Source organism: Saccopteryx bilineata, chromosome 1 (genome assembly GCF_036850765.1).
Source record: "Saccopteryx bilineata isolate mSacBil1 chromosome 1, mSacBil1_pri_phased_curated, whole genome shotgun sequence".
NCBI lineage: Eukaryota > Metazoa > Chordata > Mammalia > Chiroptera > Emballonuridae > Saccopteryx > Saccopteryx bilineata.
Genome location: NC_089490.1, coordinates 149,454,313 through 149,479,809, shown reverse-complemented (window position 1 = coordinate 149,479,809; position 25,497 = coordinate 149,454,313). Strand labels below are relative to the sequence as shown.

The 25,497-nt window shown below is 43.1% G+C and overlaps 1 protein-coding gene across 7 annotated transcripts in view; it reads right to left on the bottom strand.

Annotated features, from left to right (window-relative positions):
* The window catches only part of SMARCA4 (SWI/SNF related, matrix associated, actin dependent regulator of chromatin, subfamily a, member 4), a 101,175-nt gene that overhangs the window by 41,618 nt on the left and 34,060 nt on the right, over positions 1-25,497 (bottom strand). For 6 of the 7 annotated variants that reach the window (XR_010731108.1, XM_066273597.1, XM_066273615.1 and 3 more), the window contains exons 10-16: positions 24,204-24,371; positions 24,069-24,119; positions 18,433-18,563; positions 18,199-18,256; positions 6,523-6,644; positions 6,021-6,171; positions 4,024-4,187 (exon numbers count right to left, since the gene is read on the bottom strand). Coding sequence is in view for 6 of the 7 variants with exons in the window: in XM_066273597.1 (XP_066129694.1) it covers positions 4,024-4,187; positions 6,021-6,171; positions 6,523-6,644; positions 18,199-18,256; positions 18,433-18,563; positions 24,069-24,119; positions 24,204-24,371 (845 nt within the window). In the remaining variant the exon portion in view is untranslated. The remainder of the gene's footprint in view (positions 1-4,023; positions 4,188-6,020; positions 6,172-6,522; positions 6,645-18,198; positions 18,257-18,432; positions 18,564-24,068; positions 24,120-24,203; positions 24,372-25,497) is intronic. The other variant, XM_066273619.1, reaches the window with a different exon arrangement.

The window sequence follows — 25,497 nt, the reverse complement described above, 5'->3', positions numbered from 1 at the left end:
GTGGGTGGTGGTGCTGTTTCTACCTTAAACTCACAGCTCCCAGGCTCCTTGGCAGCCAGGGCCAACCAAGTGGACATAGTCAGAATCAATAAGATTAAAACTCGAGTTGCTGTTGTGAATGCCAGGGAAAGCAAGTTCTTGAAGGAGGGTGAGGAGCAAGGAGACTCAGTGCCATATGCTCTTGCTGCCCTCTGCCCTTCCCATTATGCTGGGAACTGAGATGAGATGATGGGAAACAGTGCAACCATTTTGCAACCATGAGGTAAGAAGTTTGATAGCAGAAGTCACATGCTAAGAATGAGTAAACAGAAAAGTGCAGGAGCCAGGGGCCATGATGGCACCTTAAAACCACTGGGCCCACTTCAGATGGCCTGGCCCTAGACTGACTTCTCCTTACTGAGGATCAGTAGGATTTCCCTGGTCTAGTCACTGAGATCTGGCTTCTGTTGAAGGGAGCAATGGGGGAGCCCAGGAGAGAGAAGCCAAGGACTACTAAAGCCTGAAGTGTGGGGAGCATGTGCAATAGGAGGGGAGAAGAGCCAAGAAAGATTCAGGGGGTGATACGAGGAGACAGATGGAAGACAGAGGTCAGTCAAGAGGGAGGCAAGACAAACTCACAGTGGAGAGCTATACATCCCAACTGGTGGATGGGACAGCTGAATGCTCAAAGTCGATAAACATTTTCTAGGCACAGATCTTCTGGCTTGGAGGAGGTGACTTCTGACAGACTGGACCCTTGTCCGGATGGAGCATGGGTGTAAAAGGCTGATGATCAACACATGGCATAACCTCACTAAAGGGAATGGCAGAAGGTGCCAACTTAAATAACCTTCAAAAAAATGTGTTTTAATTGGAAACTGTAAGCCTCAAGATGAAAGGAACTGGATCTAAACATAATACTCTAGGTGGTAAAGTTGGTTCTCACGGTTAACTGTGAGACAGGTTATTGTGAAAATGCTATATATGTACACTAGAAACAAAAAAATAAACAAGGAGAAAACCCTAGAATGAAGCATGTGGTCCTAGCTGAGAACTGGAGACTAAAATATGAACATGTTTAGCTTAATAAGAGATACTGTCCATTCTGGACTCTTATAATGACAGAGCCCAGTATGATATAAAGAACCACACAAATGGCCTGACCAGTGGTGGCACAGTGGATAGAATGTCGACCTGGGACGTGGGATCATACACAAGATCCCATGGTCGCTGGCTTGAAGCCCAAGGTCGCTGACTTGAGCAAGATATCACTGGCTCAACTGGAACCCCCAGGTCAAGGCACATACAAGAAGCAATCAATGAAGTGCCCTAGCTATGAGTGATGCTTCTCATGAAAAGAGAAATCCTCTATTTGGCACTTCTCACAGGAATCATCATTTCAGGTGAGATTTAACTGATAGATGCTAAAATTACTAATAAAATATAATGACAGATAAGGTATTTACACGGTTTCTAAGTGCCATCCCAAAAGAGACCTAGAATTACAAAGGAGAGCTCTTAGATTTACGTGGGGAAATGGGTAGGCCCCACATTACCAAGGCCAAAGTTATCTTCATCTCGGGCCTCCTGACATGAGGCCCCAAAAAGAGCACAGCATCCGTCTTTTTTTTTTTTTCTTTTCATTTTTCTGAAGCTGGAAACAGGGAGACAGTCAGACAGACTCCCGCATGTGCCCGACTGGGATCCACCCGGCACGCCCACCAGGGGCGATGCTCTGCCCACCAGGGGGCGATGCTCTGCCCATCCTGGGCGTCGCCATGTTACGACCAGAGCCACTCTAGCGCCTGAGGCAGAGGCCACAGAGCCATCCCCAGCGCCCGGGCCATCTTTGCTCCAATGGAGCCTTGGCTGCGGGAGGGGAAGAGAGAGACAGAGAGGAAAGCGCGGCGGAGGGGTGGAGAAGCAAATGGGAGCTTCTCCTGTGTGCCCTGGCCGGGAATCGAAAGCACAGCATCCGTCTTAAGGCAGTGGTCCCCAACCCCTGGGCCGCGGACTGGTACCGGTTCGTGGGCCATTTGGTACCGGTTCGCAGAGAAAGAATAAATAACTTACATTATTTCCATTTTATTTATATTTAAGTCTGAACAATGTTTTATTTTTTAAAAATGACCAGATTCCCTCTTTTACATCCGTCTAAGACTCACTCTTGATGCTTGTCTCGGTCACGTGATACATTTATCTGTCCCACCCTAAAGGCCGGTCTGTGAAAATATTTTCTGACATTAAACTGGTCCATGGCCCAAAAAAGGTTGGGGACCACTGACTTAAGGGATTCTCCCAGAATTTCAGAAATGGGCACATCACACATACACACAGTCAGAGGAACAGCCAGTATTCAAATGTCAAGATTATAAAGGAAGAAGACAGACTTGGGAACTGTCACAAACATGTAATAGAGAATGTGACAACAAAACGCAAAGTGGGATTCGGGACCCTAAAAGGTTATTAATGGGGGAAAGAGACAACTGAAGAACACCTCTAGATTCATTAACAGTACTAAGTCACTGTTCCCTTCCTGGTGTTAACTGTCCTGGGTTATGTAAGATTTCGGAGGCTAGGTGAAAGGTAAGTTTAGGGATTCTTTATACTATTTTTGCAATTATTATAAATCTGAAACCATTTTAAAATGAGAAGTTAAAAATAAAAAACCCAGGTTACAGAACAGCACACTGGAGAAAGCCGTGAGAGATGAAGTCACACCCTGCGGGAACAGAGAGGGCTGTGAGGCTGTGCACAGCCAAGTGCAGTGGGAAGCTGAGAAGCCAATTAGGTCTGACCACCAGGGAGGAAGTGGCCCGGCACCTGCCAGCTTGGGACCTCCTACTGCACTGAAAGTCCTCTCCACGAAGCCTACCAAGGCAGCTTATTTTATGTCACCATGAGGGAAGAAAGGCAAAAAAAAAAAAAAAAAAAAATATTTCTCCAAGTTAAATTCTTGTGGGATGCTGGTATCCGCACCCACGGGTGCGTGGCCACTGGGCCTGGCAGCCTTAAAGGCAGGACGCACGAGCACTCGGCTTCCCATTCTCCCTTTCATCTACTGATCTGATGATGACGTGGTCCCTACTGAGTGCTGGGCAGAAATTAAGGGGTTCCCCTTCAGGGCCAGGCCAAATGCACACACAGTAAGCCTGACATCAAAGCAGACCATCCCCTTAAGCCCATAATTGGACATGTGACCTTAGCTGGTCAATGAAAGGGGACCTTAGGGCTTCCAGTAACACCCTGGGGCAGGTGAGGCATTTTGTGACACAGGCTGGGTTGGGAAGAGGGATACCCAGAGAGGGGTCTGCAAGGAGGAAGAGAACAGCGGTGCAAACAGGTGGCAGGTGAGAACCTCAGGACACTGACTGGGAATCCAGGCCTCACCACACCTGCGCATCTGTGTCACCAGGGCTGCACTGGGACTGACACGGCTCCTGTGCCACCAGTAGGGGGAGGCAACAGTGTTTGCTCAAATGGCTCCACTCCAGTCTTCTAGCAGGAGGATCTTCAGTTCCTGTGACACCCGCCCCAGCTGATATAACGAATGAACACCATCACCAGCCCTTTCCCATCCTGCCTCTGAAACCACAGAGAGGCTGTTATGGGCTCAGTTGGGTCTACATAATATCCACATGTTGAAGTCCTTAACACCATAACCATCAGAATGTAACAGCGGAAAGGGTTTGTTAAGAGGTAATGAAGTTAAAATAAAGTCATCAGGATGGGCCCAAATCCAATGACTGGTGTCCTTATAAGAGGAAATTAGGATATAGACAGTGCGAGTATATAGGGAGAAGATGGCCATCTGCAAGACTGAGCAGCCGCAGAAGAAACCAACACTACTGATGCCTTGTTCTCAGATGTATGGCCTCTGGGAAAATCATGCCTGTGTTTAAGCCACGAAGCTGTGGTACTTTGTTAGGGAAGCTCGAGTAAACTAACACACAGATGTGCAAATGAAGACTGGGGTACCAATGAAGACGAGCAGTGGGGTACTCACACTGGACACCCCAGGCCTCCAGGGGTGGGTGCACTTACGAGAGAGGTACAATGATGAGGAAGGGCCCATTGATGCGCTTGTGCTCCATGAGGTACGTGATGAGCGCAATGGTCTGGATGGTCTTTCCCAGGCCCATCTCGTCGGCCAGGATGCCATTCAGGTTGTTGTTGTACAGGGATACCAGCCACTCCAAGCCCTTGATCTGTAAAGTGAGAGGTGGCCAGCACTGAAGCCCAGGTCAGGTTTGAGAGCATTCCCTACATTTCAGAGACTTCTGCACAACCAGGAATAAGTTTGTCTCACCTACTGCCCATAGCTATCTTTATTCTGTTTTAATTTCAATCACTCCACTCTTTTTACCTCTAGCCTCATTCTCAGCAGTCATTCTTACAAAATCATAGGGTTGCTGTGTTAATAATATATGCACTATATATAAAATTTTTTTCAGATACACATCTAAACTTAAGTTTCTGTTACAAGCTCCATCTGTCACTGCCTGACACCAAGCCACATAGCACACTGGGACAAACCTGCCCACAGCCATGTGGCACTCAATTCAGAGATCATGAGGGCTTCAGGGGACCTGATGAATCACCCCACGATCAACAACTCCCTAACCACTGTGTCAAAATTAACTAAGAGCTTTCCAGAGCTTGCAAGGTTTCTGCAATACAAGCTGAAAAGGTTTCTAGTTTCTAAAGAGGTCTAGTTAATGAGAAGACAGTTTTTGTTTGTTTGTTTTAGCAAGAGAGACAGATAGAGAGAGGGACAGACAGGGACAGACAGAAAGGGAGAGAGATGAAAAGCATAAATTCTTCATTGTGGCACCTTCGTTGTTCACTGATTGCTTTCTCATATGTGCCTTGACCAGGGGCTACAGCAGAGTGAGTGACCCCTTGCTCCAGCTAGCAGCCTTGGGCTCAAGCCAGCGACCATGGAGTCATGTCTATGATCCCACGCTCAAGCCAGTGACCCTGCACTCAAGCCTGGTGAGCCAGGGCTCAAGCTGGATGAGCCTGTGCTCAAGCCAGCAAGTGACCTCAGGGTTTCAAACCTGGGTCCTCTATCCGCTGCGCCAGTGCCTGGTCAGGCAAGAGAAGACTGTTTTTAAATAGAATATAGAATGTTATGAAGGAAAACTTGGAAATTTTTATAACATTAAGGAAGTAACTTCTAACCAAGTTCTGATTCCTCTGATTACACTGGCCACTGAAATTTCCACTGGTCAGTGGCTTAGTCTCTTTGGAACCTGATATTGGTATGGAGGTTCTGAGAGTTCTTTCAAGGAAAGTTGGGGAGTAGGGGTCATAACCAAACGAAAAATCAAGGAGATGTGTTCTTTAATTGGAGATAAACCAGCTGCCTCCTGGGAGCTCATAATTAAGCTTGGGATATGTGGCCACAGAAGGAGACATTTCTGCTAAGACAGAAATGTCTGACCCTTGGTTGATCCAGGAGAGGCCTGACACGAGCCTTAGCACCAGTGTCACTTTACCTTCACACAGGAGAGCTAAGTCCAGGGCTCCAGCTCTGGACATTTAAACTCTAGCTCTTCACTGTCCCACACTGCACAGAGCTCCAGGGAACATGGACCTGTGCCCAAACCTAGGTCCAGTACTGGACCGACCAGACCACTCCCAAGCTGTGAAATTTTGATAAATCAATACACTTCTCTGTTCCTCATATGCATACTGCCCATCTTGTAAAATGCAGAGGATAACAGTGCCTAATGCAGAGTTGTTGGGGATTCAGAAGCTAATAGCATAGAACACGCTGTGATTCTGCCTTGCACAGATCAAGCAACCACCAGATAATACTGATATATTGCAATGTTTCATTTCCTCCTGGTGGCTAACCTAACAGATCATGTTTCTACTTTACAGATGGGGAAACTAAGGCTTAGAGAGAAAAAGTGAGGTATCCAGAGAAAAGGAGTAGAATGTGACCGTGGGTCTGTCCAACTTTAGCAGTTTCTGACAAGCTGGGAACCCATCTGTCAAGGCTGCTATGTGGGCATGGCTCCATCCTGCCTCACCTGGTACTGTTTGAGGACACCATTGACCATAAGTGCCGACTGCTTATCCACTCTCTCGGTGACAGCATGGGCCACCGCATAATAGGACTGCAGGCCACGAGCGAGGGCCTGGGACACACCGTATTCGTCATCAACATCTTGCTTGGCATTTCTGGAAGCAAACAGAATCAACACGTGAGTACACACATTTCTATTTGTGACAATATATTTCAGACACAAGACTCTAGAGCAGCCCTTTCTGATTGAGGACCCATGACCTAAACCTTAAGAGAAGCAAAAGTGTACCTGGGCAGTCTACAGACAGGAAAGGCAGCAAGTACCAATCCGGGAAAGTGGGGGGAGGGCAGAAGCACCCAGACTGGACTTCCACTTGCAGTCTCCCAGTGGCTGCCAGCTGGACAGTGGTGTGTGCCATCCACGGAGAAGCTGGCATTCTAAAGGCCCAGCCTGCACCCCCGTGAAGAAAGCTGGCGAAAGAGGAGTGTGTGCAGAGATGCCTTACTCAATGATGTGCCGGGCGTCCACCTCAGAAACGTCATCACTGTCTGGATCTGGAATTTTCTTCTTCTCCTCCACAGGCAGGCTGGGAGGCTGCGCTGGCTGGGGTTGCTCCTCTTCCTCCTCCTGCCGAGAGACAAGTCTGTTACCTCGAGACGTCCCACAGGGACAGGCACAGAGAAAAACACACTTTTGGAACCAACTGATATTTTTACAACCATCATGTCCTTCTTCTTTGCAACTCCTTTTTAATTGCTCAGTATATTATTTTTAGTTTTCCTAGCACACCTCAGGATACTTTGTGTTTTTGTTACTAATAGATTCTTCATGCCCCGGCCCTTGTTACACAATGTATACTACACATTTATTCCTTGTCCAACCTAGTCAAGCAGTTTTGCACTGGAATCTCTTGGATTTTCTCAGTATAAAAGATCTAAGAGCCAATCTTCAATATTCATTGCTCTTGACTTATCTCCAGCTTTATCGAAATGGTTAAAAACATCTAAAATATGTCAAATTATATTGGTGATAACAGGCACCCTAATTTACTAAAAGGTTTTCAATAAATCTATAAGTTAAGCGTAAATGTTGTGTTTCATGAATGTAATTTTTCAGCATTAACTGAGATAATACAGGGATTTTACGTGACATATACATAAAATATCCATGAATGTATTTCCTGAGAGTAACCATCCTTGCATTCCTGTATAAATCACACAAAGTCCTACTAATTATTTTCTTTATGTATAATAGAACTACTATAAAAATTAAAAAATTTATATTAATCTGCTAAATAATTCCAACAAAAAACTAATGCGATTTCTCTCAAGGAATGCAAAATGATCTGATAGGTCATTTTGAATAATAAATAGGTGATAACAGCACACACCTTTTGGGCCCAAAAAAGAAATCATGATAGCGATTAACTGACACTAACATTTCTGAAATTAAAATAAGGGTGAGACTGTAGGTTAAGTCTGAATGAGCAAATTCTCTCTTTAATACCTGGACAAAACTGGCAAAAGCAACCATTTCAGAGCTCTAGCAGATTGAGAAATATTGCTGAACTTCAGGTAAGAACTGGCAGTGTTCTTACTCAGGACTGCCTCTATCCTACCTACCCACCAGTTCCACGTGAAAGTCCTGCCAGGAAGGGCAGGCAGGAGACTGGTGGCTGAAGCAGATGGGGACTCTGTCATGGGGACTCAGCCATGGGTGATGCCCACTCCAGAGCACTGTCAGTGCACGTGAGGCTTTCAGCTGTCACCAAAAGCATATTATTGGTTGAGGCTATGCCCACATGCTGAGGACACAAGAAAAGACCGCACAGGAAGTAAGAGCCAGGGCGGACTTGAAAATGGCCTGAACTTGGAAGGTATTTTCCCTATATACACAGCTCCATTGGCAGGAGAGCCGTGTTTGAGCACAGTCTCTGCCCAATAATTGGATGACTACTAAGTTATGAATAAACACTTCCTACTCCTTGAGAACTATGATTAAAAATAAAAATTAGAACAAAAATGGCCCTAGCCGGTTGGCTCAGCGGTAGAGCATCGGCCTGGCATGCGGGGAGACCCGGGTTCGATTCCCGGCCAGGGCACATAGGAGAAGCGCCCATTTGCTTCTCCACCCGCCCCCTCCTTCCTCTCTGTCTCTCTCTTCCCCTCCTGCAGCCAAGGCTCCATTGGAGCAAAGATGGCCCGGGAGCTGGGGATGGCTCCTTGGCCTCTGCCCCAGGTGCTAGAGTGGCTCTGGTCGCGGCAGAGCGACGCCCCGGAGGGGCAGAGCATCGCCCCCTGGTGGGCAGAGCGTTGCCCCTGGTGGGCGTGCCGGGTGGATCCTGGTCGGGCGCATGTGGGAGTCTGTCTGACTGTCTCTCCCCGTTTCCAGCTTCAGAAAAATACAAAAAAAAAAAAATTAGAACAAAACCAAAACAATAAATTGAGCAGACACTAAAGGCAGTACATACACACCATTGGTGAAACAATTCCACATACTTAGCCCAGGTAAATTACTAAAAAGCAAACAATACCAACAAAACAATCCCCTCCAGGGATGAAGTCAGAATCTAAAGTGTTATAAGTTCCCCCCACAACATTACAGTACCACAATGCAGAGGAAAGTGTAATCAATAATTAGGAAAAAGCAACTGAATCTGTCTGTATTCCCAGATAGTGAACTTAAAATATAATCTCTGAAGCAACTATTATTATAAATATGTTCAGAGGTATTACAAATATATCCAAAGAACGAAAGGAAAGCATCTTTTAAGCACAATGAATCAATACAGAATGTCAATAAAAGACTTAGAAACAATAAACTCCTTAGATTTGATGGAAAGCATGAAACTACCCAGATAAAAAGCTGAACAAACACCAAGGAAAATAAATACAAAGAGGTTCCACAAACTGCTAAGTGTAAAACAAACAGAAAATCCTGAAAGCAAGAGAAAAACACATCATCAAGAACAGAGAAGTATCAATACAATTAGTGGTTAAATTCTCATCTAAAACAAGAAGCTAGAATGCAGTAGAATGACACATTCAAAAGGAAAAAGGCTGTCAACAAATATTTCTATGTCCTTTAAAACTATCCTTCTAAAATGAAAGCTAAAGAAATACCTTCCCAGATAAACAAAGACAGAATTTGTTGCTAGCAAACATGCCTTATAATAAATGCTAAAAGAAGTCTGAGTTAAAAGGGAATAACAGCAGACAGTAACTCAAATCCACAATAAAGAGCGTCAGAAATGGTAAATACATACCAATATAAAAGACTAAATAATAAGTAAATAAATATATTTCCTCTTACTTTTTCTTTACTAACTTTTTAAGACTAAGACATAAGACTATATATATAAATTATTAATTAGAAGACTATGCCTGACAGATGGTGGCACAGAGAACAGAGCATCGACCCAGACACTGAGGTCCCCAGTTTGAAGCCCCGAGGTTCCTGGCTTGAGAGCGGGCTTGCCAGCTTGGAAGTGGAATCATCAACACAATCTGAAGGTCACTGGCTCAGCTTCAGACACCCTCCCGCACCCCAATCAAGGCACATACAAGAAGCAATCAATAGACAACTAAAGTGAACTAATTATAAGCTGATGCTTCTCTCTCTCTCAAAAAAAGATTATTGCTGAATTATAACATGTTAGAATGTTAATATATGCAACAACAGCACAAAGGAATAAGAGCAAAGAAGTTATACTGTAGCAAAATTTCTATATTTTACTAGAATTATTACCCTTAAAGTATACTGTGATAAATTATGATGCAGATTATAATCCTCAGAGCAATTAAAGCAAATAACTGAGTAAGTTTAGTAACAAAAACTAGAGAATAAAATGCTACACTAAAAAATAGTTAACAAAAAAATAGGCAGTAAAGGAGGAATAGAGGGAAAAAGGCAGGAGACAAAGAAATAGCAAAATGGCAAATGTAAACAAAATCATTGATAATTAAATTAAATGTGAACAGCATAAAACTCAAAATGCAGATAGTTTTTTTTTTTAATAAATTTTTATTAATGTTAATGGGATGACATTAACAAATCAGGGTACATATATTCAAAGAAAACATGTCTAGGTTATCTTGTCATTAAATTATGTTGGGCCCTGGCCGGTTGGCTCAGCGGTAGAGCGTCGGCCTAGCGTGCGGAGGACCCGGGTTCGATTCCCAGCCAGGGCACATAGGAGAAGCGCCCATTTGCTTCTCCACCCCTCCGCCGCGCTTTCCTCTCTGTCTCTCTCTTCCCCTCCCGCAGCCGAGGCTCCATTGGAGCAAAGATGGCCCGGGCGCTGGGCATGGCTCTGTGGCCTCTGCCTCAGGCGCTAGAGTGGCTCTGGTCGCAATATGGCGACGCCCAGGATGGGCAGAGCACCGCCCCTGGTGGGCGTGCCGGGTGGATCCCGGTCGGGCGCATGCGGGAGTCTGTCTGACTGTCTCTCCCTGTTTCCAGCTTCAGAAAAATGAAAAAAAAAAAAAAAAAAAAATTATGTTGCATACCCCTCGCCCACAGTCAGATTGTCCTCCTTCACTCTCTATCTAGTTCTCTGTGCCCCTCCCCCTCCCCCTAAACTCTCTCCCTCCCTCCCTCCTGCGTCCTCCCTCCCCCCACCCCTGGTAACCACCACACTCTTGTCCATGTCTCTTAGTCTCATTTTTATGTTCCACCAATGTATGGAATCATGTAGTTCTTGTTTTTTTCTGATTTACTTATTTCACTCCGTATAATGTTATCAAGATCCCACCATTTTGCTGTAAATGATCTGATATCACCATTTCTTATGGCTGAGTAGTATTCCATAGAATACTACTTTATCCAGTCTTCTATTGAAGGGCTTTTTGGTTGTTTCCATGTCTTGGCCACTGTGAACAGTGCTGCAATGAACATGGGGCTACATGTGTCTTTACGTATCAATGTTTCTGAGGTTTTGGGGTATATACCCAGTAGAGGGATTGCTGGGTCATAAGGTAGTTCTATTTGTAGTTTTTTGAGGAACCACCATACTTTCCTCCATAATGGTTGTACTACTTTACAGTCCCACCAACAGTGGATGAGAGTTCCCTTTTCTCCGCAGCCTCTCCAACATTTGCTATTACCCATCTTGTTGATAATAGCTAATCTAACAGGGGTGAGGTGGTATCTCATTGTAGTTTTGATTTGCATTTCTCTAATAACTAATGAAGCTGAGCATCTTTTCATGTATCTGTTGGCCATTTGTATTTCTTCCTGGGAGAAGTGTCTGTTCATGTCCTCTTCCCATTTTTTTATTGGATTGTTTGTTTGTTTGTTATTGAGTTTTATGAGTTCTTTAAAATGCAGATAGTGCCTGACCTGTGGTGGCGCAGTGGATAAAGCGTCGACCTGGAAACACTGAGGTCGCCGGTTCAAAACCCTGGGCTTGCCTGGTCAAGGCACATATGGGAGTTGATGCTTCCTGCTCCTCCCTCCCCCTTCTCTCTCTCTCTCTCTCACTCTCTCTCCTCTCTAAAAATTAAAAAAAAAAAAAAAAAATGAATAAAGTCTTTAAAAAAAATAAAATAAAATAAAATGCAGATAGTTTCATACTAGGAAAAAAGCAAGACCCAGCTATCTATTTAAATTCAAATGAACACATAGCTTTAAAAGTAAAATAATGGACAAATTCACATCATGCAAACAGTAACCATAAGAAAGTTGGAGTGACCACACTAATATCAAACAAAAACTTTGAAACAAAAAACTTACTAAAGAAAAGATATTTTATAATGATAAAATATTAAATATATAAGGTCTCCCAGAAAGTTCTGTCCGTTTTTGGAATAAAACAAAATACAATTTTTTTTTACTGTCAATAAACTTTATTAAATAATATATTTCTACACCAATCCTATCTTCTGAATATGGTTCGAAATGGTTTGCTGAGCTGAATTAAGCCTTTCTACGATCTCCGATGTTGTCAGGAAAGGATCTTGATCCAATATGGTCTTAACAACATCATCATCGACCAAAGATGGTCGCCTGGAACGTGGCTTATCAGAAAGGTCGAAATCACCTGTTTCGAATTTTTCGAACCATCTTCTGCATGTCCTATTAGAAACTATACCTTCACAAAACACTTTCAATAAATTTCTACATGCTTCTATAGCATTTCTTTCTTGTTGAAATTCGTATACAATACAGTGGCGTAAATGAACTTTATCAGTAGTATGGGTACACTATCGCTTCACACATAAGACTAACGTGAATCAACTTTGTTTTAGTTAATTTGCTACGTCAGTATGTATACATTAAGTGATAAAAATAGAAAGGCACACATGCACCAAATAAACATGTGCTTACGTGTCGAAACTTGTTGTGATAGAAACGGACAGAACTTCCTGGTAGACCTTATATTAAGAACAACTAAGTATATCAACAGAGCATCAAAAGAAATGAAGCAAAAATTAACAAAATTTAAAAAGAGCCTGACCAGGCGGTGGTACAGTGGAAAGAGCATCAGACTGGGATGCGGAGGACCCAGGTTCGAAACCCTGAGGTCACCAGCTTGAGCACGAGTTTACTAGCTTGAGCATGGGATCATAAACATGACCCCATGGTCTCTGGCTTGAGCCCAAAGGTCACTGGCTTGAAGGCCAAGGTTGCTGGCTTGAGCCCAAAGTTGCTGGCTTAAGGAAAGGGTCACTCACTCTGCTGTAACTCCTATCCCCCTGCTCCCAGGTCAAGGCACACATGAGAAAGCAATCAATGAACTAAGGAGCCGCAACGAAGAATTGACGCTTCTCATCTCTCTCCCTTCCTGCCTGTCTGTCCCTCTCTATCACACACACACAAAAAGAAATAGACAATTCAAGAAAAGGGGTGATTTTACTACTTAATTCACAAAAAGTGATAGAATTATTACAGAAAAATCAGCAAAAATATATATGACCCAAACAATACAATCTACCAACTCAACTTAACTACCATATATAGCAGTGGTCCCCAACCTTTTTTGGGCCACGGACCAGTTTAATGTCAGAAAATACTTTCACGACTGGCCTTTACGGTGGGATGGATAAATGTATCACGTGACCGAGACAAGTGTCAAGAGTGAGTCTTACATGGATGTAACAGAGGGAATCTGGTCATTTTTAAAAAATAAAACATTGTTCAGACTTAAATATAAATAAAACGAAAATAATATAAGTTATTTATTCTTTCTCTGCACACCAGTACCAAATGGTCCACGGACCAGTACAGTTCGCGGCCCGGGGGTTGGGGACCACTGATATATAGAACACTTCAACCAAAGACTACAGAATCCTTTTCAAGTGAACATGAAACATTCTCTAAAGTGCTAAGCCATAAAATGAGTCTCAGAAAATTTAAAAGAATTAAAATCAAAGTATCTTCTCATACCACAGAGAATCAGGAGTCGAAAACAAATAGGTCATTTCAAAGAAAGTTTATGGGGCTAAAAACAGCTAAGAATGAGGTTCTCTTTAGGATATAATAGACACTCAACAGTGCTGTTTTCCTGAAGAGATGTAAGATTAAAAAAGAAAAAGAAAAGAGTCTGGAAAATTCTCAAATGCTGAAATTTTAATACACACCTCTAAATGAACCAAGGGTCAAAAAAAAAAAAAATCACAGGGTAAATTAGAAAAATATTTTGAACCAAATGAAAACAAAAACAACATATTAAAAAGTATGGACTGCAGCTTAAGCAGTGCTTAGAAGAAAATTTATAGCTTTAAACTGCTGTATTAGGAGGGAAAAGTCTCAAATCAGTAAATAAGCTTAGCTGACTTCAAAACAAATTACCAAATTATCAAAAATGAGCAGTGAAACATGATAAAGAACTATCATAGAAATATAAGGAACTACTAAGTAATGTACGCCAACAAATAACTAAGATGAAATGGACAAACTCCTAGAAAGACACAAATTATTAAAACTGACTCAAGCCTGACCTGTGAAAAAACAGTGGATAACACGCCAACCTGGAATGCTGAGGTTATCAGTTCAAATCCCCAGGCTTGTCTGGTCAGGGAACATACAGGAAGCAACCACAAGTTGAGCCTTCCCACTCCTCCACCCTCACCCCTGGCCTTTCTCTCTCTCAAATCAATACATAAAATATAAAAAACAAAATAAAACAAAAAAAAACGACTCAAGAAGTAGACAAATCTGCCCTGGCCAGAGAGCTTGGTTGGTTAGAGCCTCGTCCCAATATGCAAAGGTTGCTGGTTCGATCCCTGGTCAGGGCACATACAGAAACAGATGACTATTTCTGTCTGGCTGTTTCTCACCCTTCCTCTCTTTTTAAAAATCAATCAATAAATTTAAAAAATAATAAAAAAAGTAGACAAATCTGAATGAAACCCATAAGAACTAATTGACTTAGTAACTAAAAATCTTTTCACAATGAAAAGGCCAGTCCCAGATAGCTTACCTGGAGAATTATATCAAATATTTTAAGATTAATACCAATTCTTCATAAACTCTCAAAAGTAGAGAAGGAGGGAACATTTTCCAATCCACTCTATATGGCCAATGTTAACCTGTATCAAAGCCACTCAAAAATATCACAAGAAAACTATAGACCAATATCTCTCATGAATACAGACCCAAAAGTCTTCAGTAAAATATTAGCAACACTTTCATATACAGAAAAGATTGTATACCGAGACAAAGTAGAACTTATACCAGGAATGCAAGGTTAGTTTAATATCCAAAAGTTGATTTATATAATAAAGCATATTAGTAGGTAACAGACAAAACCCAGATAATCAACTCAATAGACAGAAAAAGTGGCAGACAAAATCTAGCCCACTCCTGATAAAAACTTTCATTTAGTAGGATTAGAAGTTACTCAAACTGGCCCTGGCCGGTTGGCTCAGCGGTAGAGCGTCAGCCTGGCGTGTGGGGGACCCGGGTTCGATTCCCGGCCAGGGCACATAGAAGAAGCGCCCATTTGCTTCTCCACCGGCCCCCTCCTTCCTGTCTCTCTCTTCCCCTCCCGCAGCCAAGGCTCCATTGGAGCAAAGATGGCCCGGGTGCTGGGATGGCTCCTTGGCCTCTGCCCCAGGTGCTAGAGTGGTTCTAGTAGCGGCAGAGCGATGCCCCAGAGGGGCAGAGCATCACCCCCTGGTGGGCAGAGTGTTGCCCCTGGTGGGCGTGCCAGGTGGATCCCGGTCAGGCGCATGCAGGAGTCTATCTCTCCCCGTTTCCAGTTTCAGAAAAATACAGGAAAAAAAAAAAAAAAAAAAAAGAAGTTACTCAAACTGATAGAGCATCTACAAAAAACCTCCAGCTAACACCAAACAGCAGTGACAGATTGAATCCATTACCTCTAAAATCGGAAAGAAGGCAAGGATGTCGGCTGTCGACACTTCTATGCAATATTGTCCTAAAGAATTTAGCCAGTGCGATGAAGCAAGAAAAAAAAAAAAATTGAAGGTACACAGACAGAAAGGGAAGTAGTAAAATTGCCATTATTTACAAATGGCATAATCCTGTATGTGAAAATTCTAAAGAATCTACAAACACAACAAAACTATCAGAACTAACAATATGAGTTTAGCAAGTTCAAAGCTACAAGATCAACATTTCAAAATCAATATAAAAATTGTATTTCCATGTAATAGCAATAAAAGACCCATAAATACAATTAGAAAATTCTATTCATAATAGCATCAAAAGGAATAAAGTATTTAAGAATAAATCTGACAAAAAGTATAAACACTAAAAACTATAAAACATTGCTAAGAGCAATTAAAGATGATCAAAATAAAAGAAGAAACATTCCATGTTAACAGATTGGAAGATGCCTGACCAGGCGGTGGTGCAGTGGATAAAGCTTTGGACTGGGATGCTGAGGACCCAGGTTCGAGACCCCGAGGTTGCCAGCTTGAGTGCGGGCTCATCTGGATTGAGCAAAGCTCACCAGCTTGAACCCAAAGTTGCTGGCTTGTGCAAGGGTTTACTCGATCTGCTGAAGGCCCACAGTCAAGGCACATATGAGAAAGCAATCAATGAACAACTACAGTGTCAGAATGAAAAACTGATGGCCCTGGCCGGTTGGCTCAGCGGTAGAGCATTGGCCTGGCGTGCGGGGGACCCAGGTTCGATTCCCGGCCAGAGCACATAGGAGAGGCGCCCATTTGCTTCTCCACCCCACCCCCCTCCTTCCTCTCTGTCTCTCTCTTCCCCTCCCGCAGCCAAGGCTCCATTGGAGCAAGGATGGCCTGGGCACTGGGGATGGCTCCTTGGCCTCTGCCCCAGGCGCTAGAGTGGCTCTGATAGCGGCAGAGCGATGCCCCTGAGGGGCAGAGCATTGCCCCTGGTGGGCGTGCCGGGTGGATCCCGGTCGGGCGCATGCAGGAGTCTGTCTGACTATCTCTCCCCGTTTACAGCTTCAGAAAAATACAAAAAACAAAAAACAAAACAAAACAAAACAAAAACCTGAGGATTGATGCTTCTCATCTCTCTCCATTCCTGTCTGTCTGTCCCTATCTATCCCTCTCTCTGATTCTCTGTCTCTGTAAAAAAAACAAAAAACAAAACAAAAAAACAGATTGGAAGATGACATATTTTTAAGATCCCTGATCTGAGATGGCTCAGTGGATAAAGCATCGACCTGGAATGCTGAGTTCGCTGGTTGGAAACCCTGGGTTTGCCTGGTCAAGGTACATATGAGAAGAAGCAACTACTATGAGTTGATGCTTCCCACTCCTCCTCACCCCTTTCTCTCTCTCCCTTCTCTCTAAAATCAATAAATAAAATCTTTGAAAAATATCTTTTCAAAGCTGATTCCCCCCCCTCTTGATAAAAAGATTCAACTCAAACCCAATAAAAATCCCAGCACTTTTGCAGTAATTAATGAGATAACCCTAAAATTTATATGGGAATGTAAGAATCTAGAGGAGAAAAGCAATAAAGTTAGAGGAGTGTAACATTACCTGTTTCAAAACTAATTATAAATTAAAATAATGGTAGAAGAACAAAAACAAACACAGAGACCAACAGAATAAAACTGAGTCGGAAACCCCTGGGGGAGGGGGAGGTAGAAGAGGATTAAAGGGGAATAATCAGTAACGGAAGGAGACTTGACTTGGGGTGGTGAACACATAATACAATATACAGATGCTGTAATTATAGAATTGTACACCTGAAACCTATATAATTTTATTAATCAATGTCACCCCAATAAATCAAGTAAAAAAGGAAACAAATCCTCGCATTTATGGTCAACTCATTTCACACAAAAGTACCAAGACAAATTGAGGGAAAGAATAACAAAGAATAGTATTTTCACTGAATGGTGCTGTGTAAAGTGGATATCCATAGCGAAAAAAATGAACTTATTCCTCTACCTCACAGAAATCAACTTAACTACCATCCTGCACTGCTGGTGGGAATGCAGACTGGTGCAGCCACTGTGGAGAACAGTATGGCCTTTCCTCAAAAAATTAAAAATGGAACTGCCTTTGACTCAGCTATCCCACTTTTAGGAATATATCCTAAGAATCCCAAAACACTAATTCAAAAGAAGACAGGAGTGCCCATGTTTATTGCAGCATTGTTTACAATAGCCAAGATCTGGAAACAGTCCAAGTGTCTATCACTGGACAAGTGTACAAAAAAAGCTGTGGTTACATATACATGATGGAATAGTACATGGCCATGAAAAAGAAGGAAATCTTATCTTTTGCAATAGCATGGATGGACCTGGAGATTACTGTGCTAAATAAAATAAGCCAGGCAGAGAAAGACCAATAACACATGATTGCACTTAAATGTAACCATCTACAGTATTTTCAATTAAGAGATTATAATGTGCCAGCATGTATATGATTTAATGCTCACACTTCATACTGATTATTTCTTTTGGGCAGAAGGCTGTTGACTATTTGAAAAGCAGCCAATGTGATCAAGGACATGAATTTTAAATTCTACTTAATTTGATTAATTTAAAATTAAAGCAGTCATGTGTGGCTAAAGGCTACTGTGTTGGACAGCGCAGCTCTAAAGCACCAGCTTTCCATCAGGATTGGGGCCTCGGCTGTCCTCTGCCCATCTCTTGTCCCACATGATGCCCAGGTGGAGTGGGAAAGGGTCACAATATACAGGGATGACCAATGTACCAGGGAGAGAGATCACTGCTACAGAGCACCAAGGGCTTTGACAGAAGGAATAGGACTCTTCTTACCTCCTCCTCTTCTTCTGAGCCACTTTCTTCACTATCAGATCTTGGAGCTACTTCATACCTATAAAAAACATTAGTGTTTTAGTATAAAATCTTCCCCAAACTAGCATGCACTTACTTCAGCAAATTGGCTTGTTTCTGAACACAAGCACAATCACCCCCAGTGGCCAGCCAGCTCCCATGGAACAAGGCTGACTCAGGATCCTAGCAGCACCTGGAACTCAAGGCCTCTCTCACCCCGGGTTCATCTCGAGCCAGGCCTCCAGTTGCCCCGCCTTGGGGGCGTCTGTGCCTGTAAGGATCTTCCCACTCTCCACATGGATCACTTTCACAGGCAGGTCACTCATTTGGCTGGTCTCATCCAGAGGCTGAAAAAGAGACACTAGTGTGACTTTAGGTTCTGTGGTATCCATACCTCAGATCTTCACTAACCAGGGTCAACTGGGGAAGTGCCCTGACAACTCTATTCCCCAAAAAAGGCACATAACCATTGCCAGTGGTTGTGAAAATGGGTTAGCTGTATATTAATAATTCAGGAAAAAATGTAACCCACTGATGACAGCAGTTTCTTGGAGGTAACTGACTTACACATTTTAAATTCTAAGTAGGTAATAATAGTTTAAAATTTAAAATAGTATAGAGTATGGATTCACCCCCATCCCCTGTGCCCCAGCTGACAGTTTCCCTCTTCATGGATGCCCACCAGTATCAGTTTCTTGTGCATCTTTCCAGATCAATTCCATGCACAAGAAAAAAAGGTTGGCTTCTCCCCATTTGCACACAAATGACTGTACTATTCACATTCTTATGGCCCTTGGTTTTTTCCATTTATACTATATTTATTATTTACCAAGGGTCCTCATTCTTTTTTGTTAAATAGCTTACTGGAATATTTGGAAAATAAAACAACGAACTTCCTCTTAGCAACAAATACAAAATTCTGATTTTTCATTTTGAGATACCAACTTTGGATGAACATTTTCCCCTTTAAATTTCCTGGACAAACACTTCAAAAGAATGAAGTTCTAGCCTAACCAGGTGGTGGCGCAGTGCATAGAGCATCAGACTGAAATGTGGAGGACCCAGGTTCGAAACCCCAAGATTGCTGGCTTGAGCGTGGGCTCATCCAGCTTGAACACCAGCTCACCAGCTTGAACATGGGCCCCATGGTCACTGGCTTGAGCCCAAAGGACACTGGCGTAAGCCCAAGGTCACTGGTTTGAGCAAGGGGTCACTCACTCTGCTATAGTCCTTCCCCCTCCGTCAAGGCACATATGAGAAAGCAATCAACGAACAACTAAGGTGCTACAATGAAGAACCGATGCTTCTCATCTGTCTACCTTCCTGTGTCTGTCTGTCCCTATCAAAAAAAAAAAAAGAAGTTCTTGGTTTAAACCTTTGTTTGCATTGTGAATATTAATAAACAAAAGTTGCAGCCTGACTGATGGTGTAGCAGTGGACAGAGCATCAAACTGGGATGCTGAGGTCCTGGGTTCTAAACCTGAGGTTGCAGGCTTGAGCCCAAAGGTCACTGGCTCGGCTTACAACCCTGCACAACTCCCCACAAAGCACGTAAGAAGTGATCCATGAACTAAAGTGAAGCAACTACGAGTTGATGCTTCTCACTCTGCTCTCTCTTAAATCAATCAATACAAAACTAAACTATTTTTTTGTTCCTTTCTTTTTCTTTTTTTGTGAGAAAGGGAGGGAAGGGAGGGATGGACAGAGAGACAAGAAGGGAGAGAGATGAGAGGCATCAACATGTTGTTGCGGCACTTTAGTTGTTCATTGATTGTTTTCTCATATGTGCCTTGACCAGGGGGCTCAAGTTGAGCCAGTGACCATGAGGTCATGTCTATTATTACATGTTCAAGCCAGCGGCCCCACGCTCAAGCCAGAGGAGCCCACACTCAAGCCAGCGACCTCAGAGTTTCAAACCTGGATCTTCAGCATTCCAGGTCAATGCTCTATCCACTGCACCAGTCTGGTTAGGCAAAACTAAATTAAACTAAAATATAATAAAATAAATTGGATCAACTAAATTGGATCCAATTAAATTAAACTAAAACTGGAGTTGGAAGGCCTGTAAAGGGGGCTCTCAGGCCCTACCACTTTAAGTCAATTACCCCAAATAGCAGTCAACTACAGACCCCGACAGGAAGAGACCTACCTACCTTGCACTCCTCAAAAGAAAGTGAATCTACTTTTAGTAGGCCAGCAGGAGAAAGGTTTTCCTCTTACATAGCAGCAAGCCTAAAGAACTGAAAGCCAGCTCAACCAATTTTTCCTTGCTAACTTTCTTGATCTATCCTCATTTCTATAAAAGCTTTCCGTCTTGTATAAACCCCTCAGGATATGTTTGCTAGATGAGATGCTACCCAATTCATGAATCATTGAATAAAACCAATTAAACCTTCAAATTTACTCAGTTACGTTTTGTTTACTAATAGCCTCTTCCAGGACTTATACCTCCCATTCCTCCCCTCCAAAGTGTTGCACTCACCAACACCACCATCTGCATAGTACAAAGAGATTAGTCTCCATGCCAGTTAAAACCTCACCTTCAAAGTGGTCCACCATGGGGTGAGGGGTGTGTGACACACTAACCCCTGATGCATGAACCCTCAATCGGTGACTTTTACCAGAGTGCTCTTTGGGAGTGCTTAACAGTGCTGAGGCCTTCACCTGCCCACCCCAAGAATTGACTCAATTGCTCTACAGAATTATAAAACCTCCCCAGATGATTCAGATGTACAGGCAAGACTGAGAACCACTGGCTGGAGTAAGGATAATTCACAGCCACCACTGAGTGATGCTTCTGTTACAAAATAGGCCAGAAAGAGAGCCCTCACCAGGAAGCAATCTTGCTGCACCTTGATCTTGAATTTCCAGCCTCTGGAATGGTGAGAACATAAATGTCTGTTATTTAAGCCATCCAGGCTATGGTACTATGGTGTTTTGCTATGGTAGCCCAAGCTGACTAAGAGATCATCAAAAGGTAACAAATATACAAGGAGGCTCATTACAACAACGTACACAATAGGAAAAAAGAAAACAACGGAAATAACCGCCACTAGGGGAGGAGGTAAAAAGCTGCTCAGTGCAGGATCTTCGTAACAACTATAAATAGGAAGCAACCTAAGGAGTTGTCAGTCTGACTTATGAAATGGATTCTAACATGTCAACACAGTAAAATGAAAATAGAATTAATAACCTGATATGGAAAGTGGCACAAGATATTCGGCTAAGTGGGGAAAGTCTAACTAATGTCTAGATTGACCCAAATAGTCCCAAAATAAAACAAAGGATATAAGCATAAAGATTTCAGGAAGTATAAAGATGTCAATCAGGAATCACTATGCATGCCTGGGCTTCTACTTTTCATGTTATTGTTTAATTTTTTTCTGTAAATAGTATATCGTTTCAGTGACATTAGAAAGAATAGGGCAAGTGTCCATGAGTTACATGAGGAGACGGCTGAGAACAAGGCTAGGCGAGAGAAAGAAAACCTCGGAGCAGCTCATGCACAGAAAGGGCAGGAGCAAACACTCGGTGGTTCCTCATCATTTCCCTCCAGGAAGTAGGATGAGCAGGGGTCAGGGAAGGTCCTAAAGACAATGTTTCTTATTTACACATCTCATTTTTATATATCTTTCTCCCAAATGAGTGTATTATGTCAGAATAATTAATTGCTTTCAGGAGGTGGGCAGGAATGTTCTGGAAAGATGGGGACAACAACCCTTCTCTGAGTGGGCCACTTTGTATGGTTCTGACTTTTGGAACAAGCTAGTTTTTCACACACTAAATAAATCAACAATGTAAGTAAATAAATAAAACCAACAAGGGTAGGGGAAACCAAACTGACAAGGGCACAAGGGAGAACTAATCCAGGTAACTTCTGTATATAGTACGTGCAGAATAGACTCCAGGGATGACGACTCCGAAAGCTGACCTCTAGCTAGGATGCTCCTTTAACCAAGGGGAACGCATTAGCAATTCTCAATGTACATCCTGTGTATTCTGTGACTGAGCAAATAGGGAAATATATCATGACTAATGGGAGCCAGCTTTCTGCTGTATCAATACAGAAGGGAGAGGGACAGAAATAATCCCATGGAGCCGGATTAGAATTGGTGGTATAAGTGTGACTTCAAGGTTTTTAGCCTGACCAGTGGTGGCGCAGTGGATAAAGTGTTGACATGGAGCACCGAGGTCACTGATTTGAAAGCCTGGGCTTGCCCGGTCAGGGCACATATGGGAGTTGATGCCTCCTGCTCGTCCCCCTCCCTCTCTTGCTCTCTCCCTCCTCTGTAAAATGAGTAAATAATAATAATTAAAAAAAAATTAGAAAAGAAAAAGGGTTTTAATGTACGTACATACAGATAGCAATGCAGAACTGATGTACACATACACACATTTCCCGCATCCTTCTGCTGAGAGGGCCTGGATGATGCAATGACACCCAGGAGCAATGAACACTCCTAGATGTTTTATTTCAAAATCTTCTTTGAGAAAAGAAACCAAGGCTCCTTGGAGAAATGGCTGATTCCAGGGCTCAGGCAAGAAAAGCAGAAGGTAAGCCTGGACCATTTTAGTGTACAAAAAAGAAGTCCCCAAAGAATGATGGGGACACATTAAAAGGACCCAGGAACCAATTTGAAGGGGCACCTATTGGTCCAAACTGGAACAATTTGAGCATGAACATAAATAATAACAATGAGGGATTAAACTAAAAAATCCATGAGCTGGCACCAAGGGTTGGCAAACTATGGCCCATGGGCCAAATAGGAAAGAAGAGAAAGCTTTTCCTTTCCCACAGAAAGCCAACTACAAAGGAACGATGGGGGAAAACAAATCATTTTACAACCACTAAAGCAAAAACAGATAGAGGCAGAGATAATCAACAGATGCTGAAACCACTGGGTGGAAGTATCTGGAGTTACAATATATGTACACAGTCTTAAGTATCTCCCTCATGATTCTTAATTATAAAAGAAAAAATAGTAGGGATGCCCTGGACAACACCAAGGGATCAAGGATCAAGGTCAAATCACTAGTTATAGAAAAAAAACTATGCCATACTCTCCCAATGTGATGCATCAAGGAAAAGTGTTACTTTAGGGTCTTCCTGACAAAACACATAACCTGATTCTAATGACAAGGAAACATCAGTCAAAATCAAACTGAAGGCCACTGTAGGAAATAACCTGGCCTATCCTCTTCAAAAATGCCAAGATTATAAAAGTAAAAAAAAAAAAGTGAGGAGCAGTCCAAGTTCAAAGACAAAAGGCTTTGAACCAATGTGACATGTGAACCAAGGTTTTCTACCACTGTGAAGACACTAGAGGGACAATTGGAAAAACCTTCATTGGGGCTGTGGATTAGATCATACTACTGCGCCCACATTCATTTTCAGTTGTTGATCATTGTGGTTACGGAAAAGAAAGACCTTGTTTTTAAGAAATACACACTGAGCTACATGGAGGAAAAGGGCTACCATGTCTGCATCTGATGCTCAGATGGTTTAGGAAAAAATATGTGATAATGGAAGCTGGGCAAACAGTACACATAAATTCTTTGTACTGTTTTGTACTGTTCTTACACCTCTCGTGAGTCTGAAATTATGTTAAAGTAAAAACTGTAAAATAAACCACATGGCACATGTGCACAGACAAAGGTCTGGAAGAAAATACCCAGTAGTTAACAATGTTTCCTCTGGGTAGGATTGAGGAGGGGCAGAATTGAGGCAGGGGATGTATACGGAGTCTCACCATCATCATATATAGCTTCTACAGTTTAAAAAAAGAATAAACTAGACCTAAGCTCCAGGGCTGGGTTGACATTTTCATGAAAAGAAATCCCTGGTTCCTCACCTCACCATCAGGTCCTATTGCAGGCGTCTGTCCTTCTGCATTTTCTGCCTTCTGGAAGTAGAGAGAGACAGTCATACCCTGATGGGGAGACTGAGGTAACACACACCAAGAGAACTACTCCAGTCCCCAGTGTACCTTCTTTTTCTTCTTCTTCTTTTTCTCCTTGGCTACCTGGGCAGCCTTGTGCTGCCGCACCAGCTCTGTGAGGTTAGCCACATACTCATCTGTCTGCTGCAAGAGGTAGGCCAGGCGCTTGTCCTTCTTCTGGTCGATGAGCTTCCGGTAACCTTCCTCATCTTCCGCCTGCAAAAGCGTGCGGTTACAGGGTTTGTTTAGGAGACATGCTTGTCCATCAGCACCCAGTGCTGTGCTGTACGTAGGCCTTTCGCACAACTACTGCCTCTCCCTGCAGTATTTTCCCGACTCCTACCCAGAGGCAGGCCCCGAAGGGACCTGCTGGACAGACCTGGTCCTGCCCAGAGCTGTTTATAAAGGCCAGTATCAAGTCCTGTCCCCTCTCTTCTCAAACATGCCCACATCCAAACCCTTTTCTCTACCTGGTCCAAGAATAGCTCATCCACAGACCCTCTGTAGCAAGCCCCTCCTGGCTTTCTAAGAATAAATCAGATTACATCACTCCCCAGCTTATTGCCTCTGTGACTCCCCACCATGTTCAGCATTAAATCGAAAGCCCTTCTCATGGCCTGCAGGGCCCCATGTGACCCACCCTTGGGACTAGAACTTCACTCCTCTGACACATCCTTTTGATCCAAGGGCCATTTGCTGTGCTTTGTACAGTGTTACCTTGAGATACAAACAGACCAACAAACAAATTTTTTTTAAAATCTGAGCTGTGACTCAGTCCATTCTTTTTGTTCAAGATCCAAGTGAAATTCCGATACGAGTCATGATTCGGGAAGAGCTGCCACTAGTTGGCACGTTGGTGCACGGGTCCAGTATCAGCAGTTTGATATACGAGTTGACTGACTTACGAGCTCAGTTACAGAACTAATTAAATTCGTATCTCAAAGTACCACTGTAATTGGCTTTTTCCCACCTCGGGCCCTTGACCTTGGTTCCTCTACCCCTAGGAGGCACTTTCTCCAGATTTCTGCATTCGTGGGTCATGCCCACCCTGTTAATCCCATCCATGTCCTGCTTCATTCTCCTCAGTGTACTTTCCACCACCCAAAACTGTTTGTTTCACTTGGGCATCCATCTCTCTAGGGCTAGCAGGAGCCCCAGGAGGGCAGGGGCCATGTATTTCTCTTTACTACTACTATGGCCCCTGTATACACAGTAATACCTGTCAGTATTTGCCCAATTAGAGAATCATCCAGAAATAAATGGTCAAAAACAAAGAGTGGGGGGAAGGGGGATCCAGATCACACCATTGGTGGCTCACAGCCAGAAGGGGCTGCCACCTACA